Source organism: Sorex fumeus, unplaced genomic scaffold (genome assembly GCF_029834395.1).
Source record: "Sorex fumeus unplaced genomic scaffold, SorFum_2.1 ptg000038l, whole genome shotgun sequence".
In the NCBI taxonomy this organism is placed as follows: domain Eukaryota; kingdom Metazoa; phylum Chordata; class Mammalia; order Eulipotyphla; family Soricidae; genus Sorex; species Sorex fumeus.
The window spans coordinates 10,486,010-10,506,345 of record NW_026606095.1 but is presented as its reverse complement, the minus strand read 5'-3'; the positions used below and the strand labels follow the sequence as shown (position 1 = coordinate 10,506,345).

General features: G+C 42.6%; 1 protein-coding gene across 1 annotated transcript in view; it reads left to right on the top strand.

The window, feature by feature from the left end:
- Window positions 1-20,336, top strand: part of GDA (guanine deaminase) — a 116,364-nt gene that overhangs the window by 80,912 nt on the left and 15,116 nt on the right. Inside the window, exons 7-10 of the mRNA XM_056118787.1 lie at window positions 1,717-1,824; window positions 10,250-10,357; window positions 12,355-12,452; window positions 15,211-15,278. Coding sequence (XP_055974762.1) covers window positions 1,717-1,824; window positions 10,250-10,357; window positions 12,355-12,452; window positions 15,211-15,278 — 382 coding nt within the window. The remainder of the gene's footprint in view (window positions 1-1,716; window positions 1,825-10,249; window positions 10,358-12,354; window positions 12,453-15,210; window positions 15,279-20,336) is intronic.

Here is a 20,336-nt window from a genome sequence, read left to right as displayed (position 1 = left end):
GAATTTACAGATACAGACAGGTTTTGAGGGTGTATGGTGGTGTGTAGGCCACCTTAGCACCAACTCTTACCTCTTACAGGCCCTGATCTGTCTGAAACATAGATCACACCCAGCCTTGGCACTTCAACCTCGATAAATAGATGTGGCATATCAGGTGATCTGAGGCACTCAACTGAGTATCCCCAGAATGTGGCATTCTGGTCTTGGGAAAATTGGAAGGAATGCTATTCTACTTACAGCCCAAGGCTGCCTTATGCTTCAATTGTGCAAACTCTTTATTTATTTATTTATTTTTTGCTTTTTGGGTAACACCTGGTGATGCACAGGGGTTACTCCTGGCTCTGCACTCAGCAGTTACTCCTGGCACTCAGGGGACCATTTGGGATGCTGGGAATCGAACCCGGGTCGGCCGCGTGCAAGGCAAACGCCCTACCTGCTGTGTTATCTCTCCAGCCCCCGATTGTGCAAACTCTTACACTGGCAAGTCAGACCCTTTCCCTGGTCATCTTTGTGGCATGATGAGACACCACCAGAAATCCGAACATTTTCATCAGTATAATCTTGGGCTAGACAGATGAAGCTTGATGGACGGATCCATTTCCTCACCATCCTTCCGATGAATTCTCTCCTGCTTGGCCCCTTGCCGTAGGAGATTGCAGGAAGACAGTTCTCAGGAAGGCTGTGGTACCAACTCTCCTACATGGAAAACGGATGAGGGGCTTTCATGTAGTCTTCCCAACTTTCTCCTTCAAAACTTCTCCTTTGGGGGCTGGAGTGATAGCACAGCGGGTAAGGCGTTTGCCTTGCATGCGGCCGACCCGGGTTCAATTCCCAGCATCCCATATGGTTCCCCGACCACTGCCAGGAGTAACTCCTGATTGCAGAGCCAGGAGTAACCCCTGTGCAATGTCCGGTTGTGACCCAAAAAAGCAAAAAAAAAAAAAAATAAAACTCCTTTGGGGGCTGGAGAGATAGTGCAGCATGTAGGGTGCTGGCCTTAAAATTTGTCAATCAAGGTTCAATCCCCAGCATCCCATGTGGTACCCCCAGAGTGCCAGGAGTGATTCCTGAGAGCAGAGCCAGAAATATGCTCCTGAGCACCTTGGGGTATGACCCATAAACAAACAAACAAACAAAATACAGTTTGGGCCTTACCCAAATCTCATGTGGTTATTGGGATGGGGGGCAAGAGGGAGGAAAGGATCATTTGGGATAAGATCATCTTCCATCAAACTTTCTGCTACAGAATATACTTTCCTTCCCCTGACTTGAGCCATTTTCATGTAAGTCATAATTTTCACCCACTCTTATCATGAAGGGTTGTCCAACAAAGGAAAACATGCCATCTTGTGAGAGGACATGCAGCCTAAGTTCTGCTGCAGATTCTTTTTTTAATTCTTTTCTTTCACAACTGTCTTCTCTCATTTAGTCTACCAGCAGGTAATTCAGGTACAAGGCATTGCATTGTAAAACAGCTCCTATATTTATGGAGCAATTCTCACACTCTCTTATACAGCTATAAATTACAAAGGCTGAATTTGAGAAAAATCACAGTCCATTTAAGGATGAGTAACAGTCTTTGTGAAGAGAACCGTTTTGTAGAATAGTTGCACAGGAAGGATGGTTGAAATGTGTATGGTTGGAATGAAAACAACATGATGGGAAATTGAAATACTTGCTATCATAGTTTCTTATCCCCTGTCTTGTGATTTTCAGTATTCTAGAGTGAAGCCTATAGTCACTCCACGCTTTTCCCTTTCCTGCTCCGAAACATTGATGAGTGAACTTGGAAACATAGCAAAGACCCGTGATTTGCATGTTCAGGTAGGTGTTTTTCTCCTGGTTTTGCATTCTGTCCAGACCTGACAGATGTCTCCGTACAGTGAATTTCAGCAGTAATCTACAATTCTTTTACAGCTCCCCTCCAGGTATTGGATATTAGGATATGAAGGCCCCTTACAGATGCCACCCAGATCCAGTTCTTTAATTTTTCAGGAAATAAACCTAAGTTTCAAATTTTTCTCCATCTTCTTGGTCAACTGGAGTGATTAATATATATGATAGTACAGTGATTAATATTAATGATAGTACAGTGGGTAGGGTGTTTGCCTTACACGCGGCTGACCCAGGTTTGATTTCTCCGTCCCTCTTGGAGAGCCCGGTAAGTTACCAAGAGTATCCTGCCTGCTTGGCAGAGCCTGGCAAGCTCCCCATGATGTATTCAATATGCCAAAAACAGTAACAAGTCTGACAATGGAGACATTACTGGTGCCCGCTCGAGCAAATCAATGAACAATGGGAGGACAGTGCTACAGTGCTTCTTGGTCAGACTTGGAGAAATAAGGATGTTGTAAGTGTCTGAGCAAGAGCAGCAACCAACCGGTTAATGGTGCGCTCCAGGATGCATTTAATGCATTTTCCCCTATTTTTTTTCTTTTGTTTGATATTTTCTCAGTGTCCCAGTCCTTCATTTTTGAAAGAGCCACCTATTATTTGAAAAGCAAGAGGAACGTAATTTCCACTTTACAAGACACATTAAAAAGCTCTTTCGTTCCGAGTTTCTTAATTTAAGATCCGAAACAAAACAAAACAAAAAGTGTATTTTACTTTGTCATCAAGCGGTTGCAATTTAGGAGTAAAACACTTTCAAAGAGCTCCCAGCTGGGTTCCAGTTGGGAATTGGGAGCACCCATTTCCCCATTCAAACTTCATCACATGGTGAACTAGAACTTTTGCTTTGGGGAGTTGGCTATCATATATGAAAGGGAAAGTCAGGAGAAAGGCAAACCAATGCTTCTTTAGCTCTAATTTTTATGTGATAGTTAAAATAATTCTATAATTTTATCACTGTATCACTGTCGTCCCATTGTTCATTGATTTGTTCGAGAAGGTGCAGGTGCCAGTAACGTCTCCATTCGTCCCAGCCCTGAGATTTTAGCAGTCTCTCCTTACTCATCCTTCCCAACGCTGCTGTATTGGAGGTTCTTTCAGGGTCAGGGTTAGGGGAATGAGATCCATTATTAAGAGTGAGACCTGCGACTGTTTCTCCCAGAAAGGAGCATAAGATGAGGCCCTTATAACCATGCCACCAGAATCCACGCCAGGCTGTTTTCACTTGGGCGCCCCAAGGGACCCAACCCTGGCAGCTGACCTCCACAACTCAACTGCCACCATGCTCCAGGCCGCTCTCCACATGCTCAGGCCGAGCTTTACATATGAGTGAACATATTCCTAGACACATCATATAAGACACTCCCTACCCATTTTCCATAATTACTACATAATCAATGAACATTAAACAGAGCAGCATCTTGAACTCCCGAGAAACCTCAATGTGCTTGGTTATCGTGTGCATATGGTCAATGGTGCTGAATCCTTTGCGGAACCCGGCTTGCTCGCATGGTTGTCCTTCATCTAGTGTTCTGCCAATCCTATTTAGGATGACTCGAGTGAACAACTTGTAGATGACAGACAATAGGCAGATCGGGCGATAGTTGCCAATGTCATGGATGTCTCCCTTCTTGAACAGTAGTACGGTCCTGCTGGTTTTCCATTGGGACGGAACCTTGCATTCAGACAGGTAGCGTGTGAAGAGCCGAGCCAGTGTATTGATGAGTACTGACGGCAGGTTCTTCAGGTGTTCAAGTCTGACCTTGTCTGGGCCGGGTGCTGTTTGTTTCTTTACCGACGAAATGGCATGTCGGATTTCGGAGAACGTTGGGAACGACATATCCATCCTGTGGAATTTGGTATGTCTGCAAGTGGACATGGCTATCGAAGAGATTTGAGTAGAAGTCATGGATAATCTTCTCCATTGCCGTTCTGGAGGATGTGATGGATCCATCAGGACGTCGGAGGGCAGTCATCTTGGTCTTATAGTTGGCGAAGGACAGGCGGGCGTTACGAATACTTTTCCCGGCTTCTGCCGCATCTACCAGTACTTCTGCTCTTCTCTCTTTGAAGTCTTCCTTGATCGCATCTCTGCACTGCTTTGCGAGCTCGGACGTTAGCTTGCAGTTGCCTGAGGCATGCGCCAAACCACGCTGGCGAATTAGCTCAAGAGATTTCGAAGATTGGCGATTTTTTGTGGCTATCTCTCTCTTGGCGTTCCTCGCACATTCATGGAGGTGCTGAACCAGTCGATCGTATTCCTCATCAATCTTGTCAACAATGGCATCTTCCCATGTTGCCGCAATAGTACCAAAGAGTTCCCAGTTGGTGGTCATTCTGGGAGTTCTCTTTTTGAACTTTGCAGCCCTTTATCCCTACTCTGTGAAGTAGAATTTTGCACGAAGGAGACGGTGGTCCGATCCCGTTCGAAATTTTGGGACAACAGCAACATCAGTCAGGCAAAACCGTCAGACTAGATGGTCAGACTTCTTCGTCAAGATCATGAACGATCAGTTTGAGGCCATTCATGTTCCCGGAGCGAAGAGATGCCATTGGGCTACACTAGCACGCGACAGGGACAAATGGAGACGTTACTGGCACCCGCTCGAGCAAATCGACGACTAACGGGAAGTTAAGTGATTAAGTGATTAAGTGACTACATAATATTTGATGGGGTTTAGATGTCACTGTCACTGTCCTCATGTTGTTCGTCAATTTGCTCCAGAGGACCCAGTAACGTCTCCAATGGAGACTTTGTGGTTACCGTGTTTGGCATATCGAATACATCACGGGTAGCTTGCCAGGCTCTGCCGTGCAGGCGAGATACTCTCGGTAGCTTGCCGGGCTCTCCAAGAAGGGCGAAGGAATTGAACTCGGGTCGGCCATGTTGGCTGCGTGCAAGGCAAACGCCCTACCGCTGTGCTATCGCTCGCTTTGGCAGCACATATATTAAAATTGGAACGATACAGAGAAGATTAGCATGGGGTTTAGATAGTAGGCAACAAATCATAGAGGAAAATATATATAAAATATATATATATATATATATACACACACACACACACACACACACACACATCGGGGCACCCGGCCAGCTATCAAGAGTATCTCGCCCTCACGGCAGAGCCTGGCAAGCTACTCGTGATGTATTCGATATATACATATTTTCCTGGCACAGACCCTCTGTGATGGGTTCCTGCTCTACCAGCTGCTCAACAACCTCTGGGTGCACTCCATTAACCTTAGGGAGATCAACCTGAGGCTGCAGATGTCCCCGGTGCTGCCTAGACATGCAGGCAGGTGCGTGTTTGTCAGAGTGCTGATCGTTACAACAAGCCAGCTGACCAAAAACCTGTAAAAGCGATCAGAGGTTGCCCCAAAACCCTCCGTTCCTCTCAGAGATTGGCAAGCTACTGAGAGTATCCTGCCCACACGGCAGAGCCTGGCAAGCTGCCCGTGGCATATTTGATATTCCAAAAACAGTAACAATAACGAACCTATAATTGTATATAATTCTAAAATAATTCTATAATAAAAAATTATTAGTGAATCCCCATGGGATGTGGTTACAGACTTACAAACTTTCATGCTTGCGTTTCAGTCATACAGTGGTCAAGTACCCATCCCTCCACCAGTGTCCATTTTCCACCACCAATGGTTCCTCTCACCGTCCCCGCCCCGTCCCCTCCAACCCACCCCACCTCTGTGGCAGGGCATTCCCTTTGGTTCTCTCTCTCCTTTTGGGTGTTGTGGTTTGCAGTAGAAGTATCAAGTGGCCATCATGTTCAATCTATAGTCTACTTTCAGTCTGCATCTTCCATCCCAAGTGGGCCCTCATAACATCCTTTACTTGGTGATCCCTTCTCTATCTGAGTTGACTTTTCCTCCAGCATGTGAGTCTGGCTTCTAAGCTGTGGAGTAATCTTTCTGGCACTTATCTCTGCTGTTCTTGACATCACTGGATGTGGCCCATAAACATCCTCCCCCAAAATTGGTTTTAGGACTACATCCAAGAGTGCTTAGAGGCTACTCCTGGCTGCTTGTTTGGAAGTTATTTCCAGTGTTACACCAAGAACACAGTGGTCCTGGAGATTAGACCCAGTCTTCCCACCTGCAAAAAATGTTCCCACAGTCTCATTTCTTAGTCAATGCAAGTCAACAAGAAACAATGGAAATAAGTACTTGGAAAGTCATAGCCAGATATTATAAAAACGTAGGATCCATTCTCTAATTCATGAGTGAAAAGCAAAAGACTTCAAAAATAACTAAGAATATGGTATCTAATGTCTGAAAAATACTGAAACACAGTTTCCTCTTCACCATTTATCCAGTCACCAGTTACAGTAAAATTAATCTTTAAGAATTAAATTTAGTACAAATAACTTGACCCGTTATTTTTTATAACTTCAATAAGAACAGATAACTATCACGATCACGATCATCCTGTTGTTCATCAATTGCCTCGAGCAGGCACCAGTAATGTCTCCTTCGTCCTAGCCCTGAGATTCTAAAAAGTCCCACATTCAAGGCTCTTTCAGGGTTAGGAGAATGAGACCCATCATTGTTACTGGTATTTGGCATATTGGGTACGCCACGGGGAGTTTGCCAGACTCTGCCGCGTGGGCAGGCTACACTTGGTAGCCTGCCAGGTTGTCAAAGCAAGAATGAGATAATAAGATGTCGCGGGTTGAGTTTTCTTCCCCGCCCTGAGCAGAGCCTGGGCAGAGACCCGAAGACCTCAGAAACCAGCCACAACCATGCTGAGACCACTCTCCACACGCATGAAAGTGTCGGCAGAGGAACAAAGGCATGCCGGTCCCGGGGCTGAGATTTCCAAGCCTGCTCAGATTGGGGCTGAGCATCCTCCACCCAGATCCTCTATCTTCCAGTAGGCGGTGGTCACACCCACCAACTGCCCCCCAGCGCTGTATAATCCCATCAACGGCCAAGACCCAGAGACTTTAAATCCCAGCTCCCGGAAGTGCCCTGCTGCAGGACATCTTATTATCTCATAATAACAGAGATGACCATTAATGAGCTTCACTAGAATTGATTGTTAGGGAATTTTAGATTGGACTTTCAATGAACTATCAGGAGTCAGATATGTCAGAGCTGGAACGATAGTGTTATTTATTTGTTATTTTTGTGCCATGCCTGGTGATGCCCAGAGCTTTCTCCTGGCTCCGCCCTCAGGGATTACTTCTGGTGAGCTCAGGGGAACCATATGGGTTGCCAGGGTTCAACCTGGGTCAGTTGAGTGCAAGTAAGTGTTCTAACCACTGTACTTCTCTCCAGTCCCATAACATCTGTGTTTTTCAAGTTAATTTCTCTTTCCTCAATGTTCTTAAACTGTGGTGGTTTCTCATCCTGCCAGGGGACTACTTTGTGGCCTTCATAGTAGACTTGACTATGTAAAAAAAGATATTTGAATGTTTTCTCCTTATGGGCCTGAGATTTATCTCAATTTTTTGAAGCATTTATGATCTTACACAAACTTACATGCTCTCTGATAGTACAGTCAAAGCTTTGGTGATACAACCAGTTTTCAAATTATCTATTACAAAGAGAGAGAGAAAAAAAATCTCTTCTTGAATTTATACAGTGAATAGTTTGCCTTCAGAAAGTAAACTTAATTCTTACTAAAAATAATACTTAGTGTTGTCATTGTCACAGTCCTCCCGTTGTTCATCGATTTGCTCCAGCGGGCCCAGCAACGTCTCCATTGTGAGACTTCTTGTTACTGTGTTTGGCATATTGAATACTCTCGGTAGCTTGCCAGGCTCTCCGAGAGGGGTGGAGGAATCGAACCCTGCTCGACTGGGCTGGCTGAGTGCAAGGCAAACGCCCTACCGCTGTGCTATCCCTCCAGCCCTGTACTCAGTGTTATGAAATATAATACTTAATATTTTCCTTGATGTTCTTAAAATGTCCCGAGGTTTTAAATGTTTGCATTTTTTTATTATTATTATTTTTTTGTCAGTTTGGGGTTTTCAGGGCTTAGTCTTGGCTCTGTATTCAGCGATCACTCCTGGTGATCTCAGGGTTCTCAGGGGACAATGTGGGATGCTGGGGATGGAACCCGGGTTGGACTCAGTGCAAGGCAAACACCCTACCCTATGTGCTATTGCTCCACCCCAAAAGTGTTTGCACTCTTATGGTATCAAAAACTGCAAACATGGGGCTGGAGCAATAGCACAGCGGGCAGGGCATTTGCCTTGCATGCAGCTGACCTAGGTTCGATTCCCAGCATCCCATATGGTCCCCTGAGCACCACCAGGAGTAATTCCTGAGTGCATGAACCAGGAGTAACTCCTGTGCATCGCCGGGTGTGACCCAAAAAGCAAAAACAAAAACAACAACAACAAAAAAAACTGCAAACATTTCAAGTTTACTCACAAGCCGGTGATATGTAGAGGCCACTTACATGGAGTTTCTACTTTGTTCTTTGTTCTATCTGTAGGAAAAGTATCTCAGTTTCCCTCGTGTTTAATTCAGTGTTTCCCAAAGTGGGTGGTATTGCTGCTCCACCCCTGCCTGGCTGGAATTACCATACTGGGGTATGGTAGTAACCTCAGGGGCAGTTAGGAATTAGTGGTAGTGTTTTCTGTTTCTTTGCGTAAGGAAAGTACATTTGGTGTGAGAGGGAGGATCATTGACTGGGTTTTCACATACATAGATTTTGTTTTTCATTCCTTTAAATCCTTAATTCCCAGTGAACATAAGAAAGTGGAGAGGAGCTGGAGTGATAGTACAGCTGGTAGGACTTGCAGATGGCCAACCCAAGTTCGATCCCTGGCATCCCATATGGGCCCCCAAGCACTGCCAGGAGTCATTCCTGAGCACAGAGCCAGGAGTAACCCCTGAGCATCACCATATATCCCCCCCCCCCCAAAATCAAGTGAGTCTCTGTTTTAAATGCTTAAAATATCTGTTTTTATTCTCTCACCGGACCCCAGACTCCCGTCTCTTGGGGTAGTGATTTTCAACATTTTCAGGCCTGCAGACAGCACAAGTCACAGGTTCAGCTTTTGAAGCTTTTCAGTCTTAGGTCAGTAGTTTTCTCTGGAGTATTGACATTTCAAATTCAATTTCAGAGGACAGATGAAAAAAATCCAGTTTTTTTCCCTAAGAATTGTAGGATGTATTGCTATTACCAGAAATCTAGGTAATTACCCTTTAAAGTTTCTTCCTTCCCCAGAAATTTCACTTCTTAGTATCCCTATCAAACTTGCAGCTATAGGGTACAGTAGATAAAATCTCGGGCAGCTATGTTTTCCTGGTTTCCCAAAATGGTAACTTAAAAAAAAAATAATCATCAACTCTGTAGTTGAATATTTATGCACAGCCATAGTCAGGCCCATAGTCGAGGTCAGTCATTTTTGTCTCTCCTCTCTGACTTGTTTGACTTGTTTGACCCTTGGGAGAACAATAGCACAGTGGCAGGGCATTTGCCTTGCACGGGGCCAACATGGCCGACCCGAGTTCGATTCCTCCGCCCCTCTCGGGGAGCCTGGCAAGCTACCGAGAGTATTCGATATGCCAGACACAGTAACAACAAAGTCTCCAATGGAGACGTTACTGGGCCCGCTCGAGCAAATCGATGAACAGTGGGAGAACCGTGACCGTGACTTGTTTGACTTAGCAAATGGCTTCAAGGTCTAGCCATGTGGTTGCAAATGTCAAGGTTTCTTTTTCTTAGTGACTGAATATTAGCTTGTATACACATTACTTATTTATCCACTCATCCATTGATGGACATACCCATTCTATGTGCATGGCTATTGTAAATAATGATGTTATGAACATGGGAATGTATATATTCCCTTTGGGGAGCCATACCGAGCTATGTTCAGATTATTCCTGATTATTCCTGGATCTGCACTGAAGAATTCATCCTGGCAGTGCTCAGACAACCATATGGGATGCCAGGAATTGAACTCAAGTCTTGCCTTGCTTATAGCTGACACATGCCCAATCCCTGGACCCCCATATAGTCCCTGGGACCCAGTGAGGAGGAGTGATTCCTGGGCATAGGCGAGTACTGCCAGGTGTGCCTCCAAATGTTTGTGTCTTGTATGTATATGACTACAATAATAAAAGTAAAAATTCTTGCTATAGCTTAGAATTTTAAAAACATTGTAAGAGCGGTACCTGTTCATGACAGCCATTTCTTTTTCATGTGTATCTTATATAGCTTGTGTATCTATTTCTCTATACACATAAAATTATTTTTAAATAAAACATATGCAGTCTTTGTTGTCTTTATACAGCCAAGTAGAAACCATCCACACAGATGGGGGAGGAAGTATAATGTATAATAGTATTTTTAATTAAAATTTTAATACTATTTTTCTCCTAGAGCCACATAAGTGAAAATCGTGATGAAGTTGAAGCTGTGAAAAACTTATATCCCAGTTATAAAAACTACACAGATGTGTATGATAAAAACAATCTTCTGACAAATAAGGTAAATTGTGCAACATGATGTAATTTGTGTAAATTGATGTTTCTAAATGTAAGTTTTTCCACCTTAGTCACAATGAGACATATGTATTCCAAACCAGAGGAATACTCAGACTTGCGTGCTGCATTTGTATATAGTTTAAAATGGTCTTGAAGGTGCTTCAATGAGGATAGTGATATTATTTTGTCCAAGAACATTTTGTCAGTATCTATTGAAACAATAAGTTTCATACATCTACTTGAATTGGTAACTGTACTTCCAAGAATTTTGCTTTTTTTAAAAAAAAGATAAGAATGTTAATTACACATAAAACTTTAAAATTGGTGTCAGTGAAAAACTAGTTTATAGAGCATACATTATTAGAATTTTATCTAAGATTCACAAAAAATGAGGTATACAGATTCATAAAGGAAAATGTTTACATAATATTGTTGGTATTTTATATGTGTGGAGTGTGTGCGCATTTCATGAAAATTAGTAGAAGACCCACACTAAATATTAAAGGTGACTTTTCTATGGGAGAAAGTAGAAAGACTTCTTGCTTTTCATCTTTAATCAAGGCAAAAGCGTTTAAAGGGCATTACTTTTATAATTGAATAATTTGAATTATAATCTTTGGAGAAACTTCATTGCGGTATACCTTTAGTGAACTATACAAACTGTGTGCTGGATTTAACTATAGAGACACAAATTCTTGGGGACTATGTAATAGAGATATGAATATGACTAGTTTAAAAGCTAATATTCTGCATAAATATCAAGAATGCCACACTATAATTTTCCTCCTCCTTTACAAGCATTTCCATATAATTAAAATTTTATCTTCAATTTTTATGTCTGTTTTAACTGGACAGAAGTTGAGAAAAGTTTATTTCAAATATAATTCTGTGTTCATTGAATCATGCCTCCCAAAAGAGAAAGCTATGTGGATGAAATTTTGTACTAATGAGCAAATAATTTTATTTTATTTTATTTATTTTTTCTTTTTTTATTAGTGAAAAACCATGAGGTACAGTTATAGGCTTACAAATCTTGTGCTTGGGTTTCAGTTATACAATGATCAAGTGCCCATCCCTCCACCAGTGCCCGTCATCCATCCCCATGGGTCCCAGCATCCCCCCCCCCCACCTAGCAAATAATTTTAAAAGAACTTTATCATGTATGCAATGCCTGCATTTATGGATCAATATTATTCTTCTAATTAGTTACTACATTTTCTAATATATAATTAAAGTGTAAATATAGGTGAGTTAATATTAGCTTAATACAATTTGATGTTATATTTAATTTTTATAGATGAGTTAATGCTAATTACATGATTTATTGGTACCTATATTTAACTAAGGAGAGAAATAAAATAGCTCTATGCAAGATCACTCCAATAACTTCTACTGCCCAACGAAGGATTAGAATTGGAACAATTGGTATTCAACCAGTTGCTCACCATGAAAAGTAACTTGACTATTTTCAAAAGTGGACATGAAGGAATCAGAATGTCTTTGAATTGCTTGTATAGCTTATGATGACCCCCTGGACCAATCTTATTATTTTATAAATTAAAAGCGAAAAGAGTAAAATAGTAATTTTACAGATAAGCTGAGACTTTTTAATAAAATATGTCTACAAGTATTTTGTTTGTTTGTTTTGGATTTTGGCTTTTGGGTCACCCATCCAGTGAGTCTCAGTCGTCACTCCTGACTCTGCACTCAGGAATCACTCCTGGCTGTGCTCAGGAGATCATTTGGGGTGTTGGGGATTGAACCCAGATCAGCGGCATGCAAGGCCTTACCCCCTTTACTCTGACCCCTGCCTATAAGTCTTTTTTGAGATGTAACTTATACACAGGGGGTTGATAGAGAAAATCCATAAATGCACTCTGTAAGATAGTACCAGCCAAGTCAAACTTCTGTCTGTCTGCATCTATGATACTGTGTTGGGTATGAGCTTTAATTTAAGCTGATGTAATCAGTAAACTCCATGCAAGACATTCTTCTTTCCAGACAGTGATGGCACATGGCTGCTACCTTTCTTCTGAAGAACTGAACATCTTCAGAGAACGAGGAGCATCAATCTCCCATTGTCCCAACTCTAACTTATCGTAAGCAGATAATATTTATGTGACATATTATGAATGTTCACATTATGAGTGAACAACTGTATGCCTTTGTTTTACGTCATTCTTCCAGTTTCTCTCTCCTGTAATTGTGTTCGGCAGGGATGAGAACTAGAGAAACAGATGCTTATCTGTGGGGTAGTGGGAAGAAAAAGCACATACAGAAAGGTACATTTTGTAAAGTTCATTTGCATTTCAAGACCATGGCATCTCAATAATTTTTTAAAACTTTTGTGTAAAATAGCACACTGGGCAGCACAACAGAAAGGATTCAAAACGAGTGATATTAAGAATATACAAATAAGCACTGGAATATGTGTTTTAGAGACTGACTTTCCATTGCTTTTTCTTGTGAAAACTATTGGAAATGTACAAACAACAAGAATTGATGCAATGCTACTCAAAAATCAACAATCCACATTTTTCTACTGGAGACATAGGAGATACCTGTCCTATTTTGAATACCCAGATTGCAAAAGCATTATTTATAACTGGTTCATAACTTTTTGAAAGATCATAAATGTGTAAGTGAATGAGAAGTATCTTCAGAAATAAAGTCATAGGTATAAAAATGTTGCATCTAATTTTAGGCAATGCATAGATCCCAGGATGAAGCTACTTGGATGCCGGTTATTAATCCTTACTTAGGCAAAGAATCTCTAAGTTTTCAGTTTTAGTTGACTCAGAACACAACTTCTTCCCCACACATGCAACTTGGGGTTGATCAGTTATGTAGCGATCACACCATTCCACACATTATTTAGCTTCTGCGATAACACAGCCAGTGGGGCGTTTGCCTTGCACCCGGCCGACCTGGGTTCTATTCCTCCGCCCCTCTCAGAGAGCCTGGCAAGCAACTGAGAGTATCCCGCCTGCACAGCAGAGCTTGACAGGCTCCCCATAATGTATTCGATATGCCAAAAACAGTAACAAGTCTCACAATGGAGACGTTACTGGAGCCTGCTCGAGCAAATCAATGAACAACAGGAGGACAGTGCTATACAGTGCTATAATTTGTAGTATCTTGTGACTATCTTTTTCCCTTTTGTTTTGGATTCTTGCCAAAGCAGATTTGTGAGATAAGAATTTCTGTACTAGCCATTTTTTTTAGTTTGTGATCTCTGGAATATCCTTTAGGGAAAAAAGAAAGAGAAGGGAAGATACACAGTAAAGAGGGCATCATTAAGCAAGTTACCACTGTGGACTTTTGGAATTTAATCTTTCAGTGAGCAAACCCCTTTGAGGTGTGTTAATAGAGCAGCTGGATGATTACACCCTAATACACATATATATTGTGAAGGACCACTGTGGGGCTGAAGGAACCGTAATTTTCTGGATCTTCTGACCAACCAAATTAGAATAAAGTAGGCAATAGCAGCTCTGAAGCGAACCCCCAACCCCATCCTGAGAAAAATGTGGAAGTCCTGAAAGTTAGAAGTCTTAGGGGTTTTGCCAATAAAAAAAACTTGTAATGTTAGTGACAATGTGGGAACTATTTACAGTATTATATTTTTTGAGGTATTGGGAGGTTCTAGAAGCTTCATGTTTTCAGGCATAAAGTAGTCGCACTTGACAATCTTATTCATGTAGAGTTTAGTGGCCTTCATTATAGTCTAATGACCAGATAGGGGAGAAAGATAGCACCTCTTGGGTGAGTTACACATCTAAATTAAGCATGATCCAGCTTTTCAAAGGGAGGCTTAAGCTCTATACTTTATGTATATTTTTGTTTAAATGATTATTTTCCTTCCCAAAAAACAAAGAAGTTTAGGCATGCAGACAAATGGGCCGGGGAAAGTATTGTTACATGCATTTTCCATCAGACAAGACCTCTGCCTTCCTTCAGAGTCGCATTGGTTTTCCTTTGTCTCTTAGAAAGACAGCACAGCATATCTGATGCTAAGCACAGAGTCACAAGGTGAGGAATTCTACCCAGGAATTAACTGTGGCAACTGTTGTGGAGCCCAGTGGCAGCATCTGAACTGTCAGTTCTGAGCTTGGCATCTTGCACTCCGTTTTGCAGTTATATTTCCTTTTCTTTGATTTTGTTAGTCCCTACTCATTCAGGGTAATACATTCCAGACAGAAGAAAGAAAACGTCTTATTTCTACTTTCTGACACACAAGAATGAACTGATTAAGTTATTGTTGTTGTTGCTATTGTTGTTGTTGTTATCATTTGGGGGCCAGACCCAGTGATGTTCAAGGGTTACTCCTGGCTCAGCACTTAGAAATTACTACTGACTGAGCTTGGAAGACCATGAGGGGTGCTGGGGATTGAAAACCAGGCCGGTCATGTGCAAGACAAGAGCTATATCCATTGTATTGCTTCTCTACACTCTAAAGAAATTATTTTAAGATTGGTAAGACTTTGGAACTAATTGAAGGTTTTATTCCTTAATTTTTCCTTGCTAATTTTCCCTGCCTTTTCTTTTTGACCCCTGCTTTTTTTGTACCTTCCTTAGAATAACTTTGACCCACAGATTCAAGCTACTTTATGGTCCTTCTGAACTCTTCTGAACTCTAGGACTTAGATGGTCTAACTTGACTAATATATTTGCACCAACATTAGAGCAGATAAGATGGGAAATACATTTCAGTGGCATGACCATTTGGGTTGTTAGTGGAGATTTTTTTTTGTTGGAACCCCCTGGATTCCTTGTTTTGATTCTCTCTCTCTCTCTCTCTCTCTCTCTCTCTCTCTCTCTCTCTCTCTCTCTCTCTCTCTCTCTCTCTCTCTCCAGGCTAAGCAGTGGCTTTCTCAATGTGCTAGAAGTCCTGAAGCATAATGTGAAGATCGGGCTGGGTACAGGTTAGTAGCAAACCATCTGAAGCTCTGGCAAAATGGCTACTTAAGTACATAATCTTCTTTTCATTTTTTTTTAATTGAATCACCATGAGATACTGTTACAAAGCTTTCATGTTTGAGATTCATCCATACAGTGATTGAACATCTATCCCTCCACCAGTGCAAATTTTCCACCACCAATGTCCCCATTGTCTGCCCCCCGCCCCCAATCCCAGTCCTCACCTTACCTCTATGGCAGACAATTTCCACGATACTCTCTCTCTAATTTTGGTTATTATATTTTGCTCAAATTTTCCCACCACCATTCAAGCCTGCCTGCCAGGGGCAGACGCTAGATCATTTATTTTCCATGGCTTATTTTGAATATTATGAGAGGTTGTACAGCCGCAAAAGCAGCCGCACACTTCTGGAATTCTAAGATTGTCAATGGTTGGGTTCCAGAGACATCTCTGTAGGGAGCTAATCCATTTTGGGATTCAGTTGGGAGTTTCTGGACCCCGGCTGTGGATTTGCCAGGATGGCACCTGGAGGCGGGTTATGGACTTGACTTCTGGTATCAAGAGTGGGTGGGGAGCCGGGGAGAGACTGCCCAACTCTGCTCCGCCATGCGGCTTGGAGACTTAGTTCTGGAATCCGAATATCTGTGTCTTGCCTGTGTAAGCTCTTGGTTGCTGGGATTTCATCTGGAGTAGGAGAGGAGACTGCACCTGTACCCTCCACTGCTCCATCTGGGGAAACACATAACTTTCTAATGTAACTAAGTTTGGAGTAATAGTTCAATGCTAAAAAAAAAAATGATATGTTATCTGGTAGTAATACCTTAAGTAGTGCTGATAGCACAGTGGGTAGGGCATTTGCCTTGCACGTGGCTGACCCAGGTTCGATTCCTCCTCCTGGCAAGCTACTGAGAATATCCCACCCACACAGCAAAGCCTGGCAAGCTCCCCATGGTGTATTTGCTATGCCAAAAACAGTAACAACAAGTCTCACACTGAAGACGTTACTGGTGCCCACTCGAGCAAATTGATGAGCAATGGGAGGACAGGACAGTGCTACAGTGCAATACCTTAAGATAATAAAATAGTGAGGTTGGAAGCAGTAATAAAATAGTTCCACACGGAGCCAGAACAATAGTGCTGTGGGTAGGGTGTTTGCCTTGCACACTGCTGACCTGGGTTTAATCCCTGGTGCTGAGTACCAGACTCAAGTGAACAGGTCTGAAGCAAAGGCAGTACCAGAACTAAGAGGAGACTGAAATAAGAGGAAAGAAACATGGGATGGGGGGGGGGGGGCGGCAGGGCTGGTGTGTCTGTGGGGGCTGGCTAGCAGCCTATCAGACTGAGAGCCCTGACTATCCTCAGCTCACTGTATTTATTGCTTAGAACCAGTAAACATCAGGAGAAAAACAAACATTTTTAGTTGGATTAGGCTTTTGCTTATCTGTGGGTGTTGGTTCAACATAAATATAAACACATTGATCTAAAGGACTTGCTGGGGCTGGAGAGATAGCACAGTGGGTAGGGCGTTTGCCTTGCACACGGCAGACCCAGGTTCAATTCCCAGCATCCCATATGGTTCCCTGAGCACCGCCAGGAGTAACTCCTGAGTGCAAAGCCAGGAGTAACCCCTGTGCCTCGCCAGGTGTAACCCAAAAAGCAAAAATAAACAAATAAATAAATAAATAAAGGACTTGCTTCAGGGGAAATTCTTCTAGGAAGATTTGCCTTGAGGGCAGCATTCCATCTGTGGGCTTTAGCATTCTGGATTCTGGTTTCCAACACCCTGACATCAGATGTGGTCCCCAAACAGCAGGAGTAGTTCTTTAGTGTAAAGCCAGGAGTTACCCCTGAGCATCGTTCGTGGGGTGTGGCCCCAAAACCAGAAATAGAGGCTGGAGCAATAGTACAGTGGGTAGGGTGTTTGCCTTGCATGTTGCTGATCGAGCTTTTGATCCTCAGCATCCCCAAACACTGCCAGGTATGGTTTCTGAATACAGATTCTGAGTAATCTCTGAGCACCATAGGTTGTGCTCCCACGCCCCAATAAAACAACCAAATACCAGAAAGAAAAAAGAAAACAGTGCCCCTATACACAATTGGTAGCCAAAATCTGTTAGCTACTTGGAAGTGTCCAAGAACAAATCACTGGATAAAGAAACTATGGTGAATATACACAATGGAATACTACTCAATTATGTCACTGTCACTGTCCTCCCGTTGTTCATCGATTTGCTCGAGTGGGCCCAATAACGTCTCCATTGGAGACTTTGTTGTTACTGTGTTTGGCATATTGAATACGTCACAGGTAGCTTGCCAGGCTCTGCCATGCGAGCGAGATACTCTCGGTAGCTTGCCGGGCTCTCTGAGAGGGGCGGAGGAATTGAACTTTGGTCGGCCACATTGGCTATGTGCAAGGCAAATGCCCTACCGCTGTGCTATCGCTCCAGCCCACTACTCAACTATAAGAAAAGATAAAAATCATGCAGTGTGCTGCCACATCGATGGATCTTGAGAGTATCATTCTGCCTGAAGTTAGCAGGAGAGAAACGGAAACAGAATGAGCCGTCTCAGCAGGATATAAATAAACATAATGGTGAAATAATAAATGCCCAAAGAACATGAAAACTGGTCTTCAGTAGGAAACATACCATTGAGAGAAACTGGGGGACAGGAGAGGGAGGGGGCAACATTGATGGTCGAGGGCCATGTTTGACTAGGAGGAAGAGGTGATTTGAAAGGCGGTAAAGTGTTTTTCATGAAATCCTCAGTAAGAGTACTGTAAATCACAGTGCAAAAACTTATGTTTCAAAAAGACTCTCTTCTCATAGGGGCAGAGTGGTGAGTGGGAAGCATTTGGGGCTGGGAAGAGAGTGGGGACATTGTTGACGGGAAGTGGACACTGGTGAAGGGGTTGGTGTTGAAACACTGTATGTCTGAAACCCAATCATGAATAGCATTGTAATTTCACAAAGACTAAATTAAAAAAGAAATAAAAAAATAATGCCATGGAAGGAGTTCCAATGAGGTTAGCCTGAAATCCATGATCCATGTTTCTAGTATAAGAACTAAGATACGCAACCAGTGCTGGCATGGATGTGGGGAGAAAGAGACTCTCGTTGTGGTGGGAAGACTGACTGGTCCAGCCTTTTTGGAAAACAATCTGGGCTTCCATATGACCCCGCATATGGAAACTGAGCTTCCATATGACCTCGCAACACCACTTCTGGGAACATATATCGAGGATGCAGAAAATGCACAGTGGAAATGACACAATAGGCTGGAGCGATAGCACATCGGTAGGGCGTTTGCCTTGCGCACAGCCAGCCCTGCCGAGCCAGGTTCGATTCGTCTGCCCCTCTCCAAGAGCCCGGCTAGCTACCGAGAGTATTTCGCCTGCACGGCAAAGTCTGGCAAGCTACACGTGATGTATTCAATATGCCAAACACAGTAACAACAAGTCTCAAAATGGAGACATTACTGGGCCCGCTTGAGCAAATTGATGAACAACAGGAGGACAGTGCACAGTGCAGTGCAGAAGTCATTTCTGCATGTACATTGCAGCACTGTTCACAATAGCCAGAATCTGGAAACAACCTGAGTGCCCGAGAACAGACAATTGGTTAAGTAAACTTTGGTATGCATCTGCACAATGGAATACTATGCAGTTGTTAGGAGAGGTGAAGTCATGAAACTTGCTTATAAGTGGATGGTCATGGAGAGTATTATGCTAAGTGAAATGAGTCAGAAAGAGAGGGACAGACATAGAATGACTTCATTCATTTGCGGAATATAAAATATAATATGAGATAGACACCCAAGGATAGTAGAAACAAGGGCCAGGAACATTGCTTCATAGTTGAAAGCTGCCTCATGAGCTGGGGGAGAAGGAAGATGGAATAGAGAAGGGATCACTAAGTCAATAATGGTTGGAGGGATCGTTTAGATGGGAGATCAGTGCTGAAAGTAGATACAGGACCAAATGTGATAGCTCTCAGTATCTCTATTGCAAACCATAATGCCCTCAGTATCTATATTGCAAAGAGAGTATGGCGGAAGTTGTCTGCCATAGAGGCAGGGGAAGTGTTGGGATAGAGGGGAGGGGATATTGGGACTGGTAGAAAATGTGCACTGGTGGAGGGGTGGGGGTGTTCCATCATTTATATGGCTTACAAGCATGGAAGCTTTGTAACTATCTGACAGTGATTCAATAGAAAAAAAATAACTGAGCTATAAAATATATGTCATTGTAATTGTTTTTTAGTCCTTACTTATCTGGAGCGATAGCACAGCGGGTAGGGCGTTTGCCTTACACGCGGCCAACATGGCCGACCCGAGTTCGATTCCTCCGCCCCTCTCGGAGAGCCCGGCAAGCTACCGAGAGTATTCGATATGCCAGACACAGTAACAACAAAGTCTCCAATGGAGACGTTACTGGGCCCGCTCGAGCAAATCGACGATCAACGGGAGGGCCTTTACCTTATTTACCTTTTACTTATCTTTCATTTCCATTTTATTCTTATGAGTAGCTTTTCGTGTTAGGGTTTATATGCTTTCACTTTCAAAAACTTGGAAACAAATCACAGGACTAGCACAGATCACAAATAGTCTCTCAAAAGAAATTTTTTGCCCATGCCTTAGTGAGCTCAAGTTGGCTCGAACGCCAGCAATGAGAACTCTGAGTCAGATTAAGAATTTGTTTATGTTTTTAAGCAGTGTTTAACAATATGAGATTACAAATCCCACAAGCAGTCTTAAGTCTGCTGAAGGGTATTCCAAGCAGCTGTTGAATTAGAGGTCTCTTTTTGATCATTGTACATTGTAATTGTTTTTTTCTCCTATGCAATGTTGCTCACTTTGACAGTGTGAATGAGGCCAAATGTCTAGGCATCTGCCATGAAACTTCTTTTATTCCTATGTGTAAATGAACAAAATAAAATCTTTTTTCACACAGGGCCTACCAGTTTAATTTTCATTCTTTGATGCCTTTATCTTCCTGATATTTAAGAGCTTTGGAAATGTACATTATTAAATGGATGGTTTTCTTCATTTTTTTTGATAATTC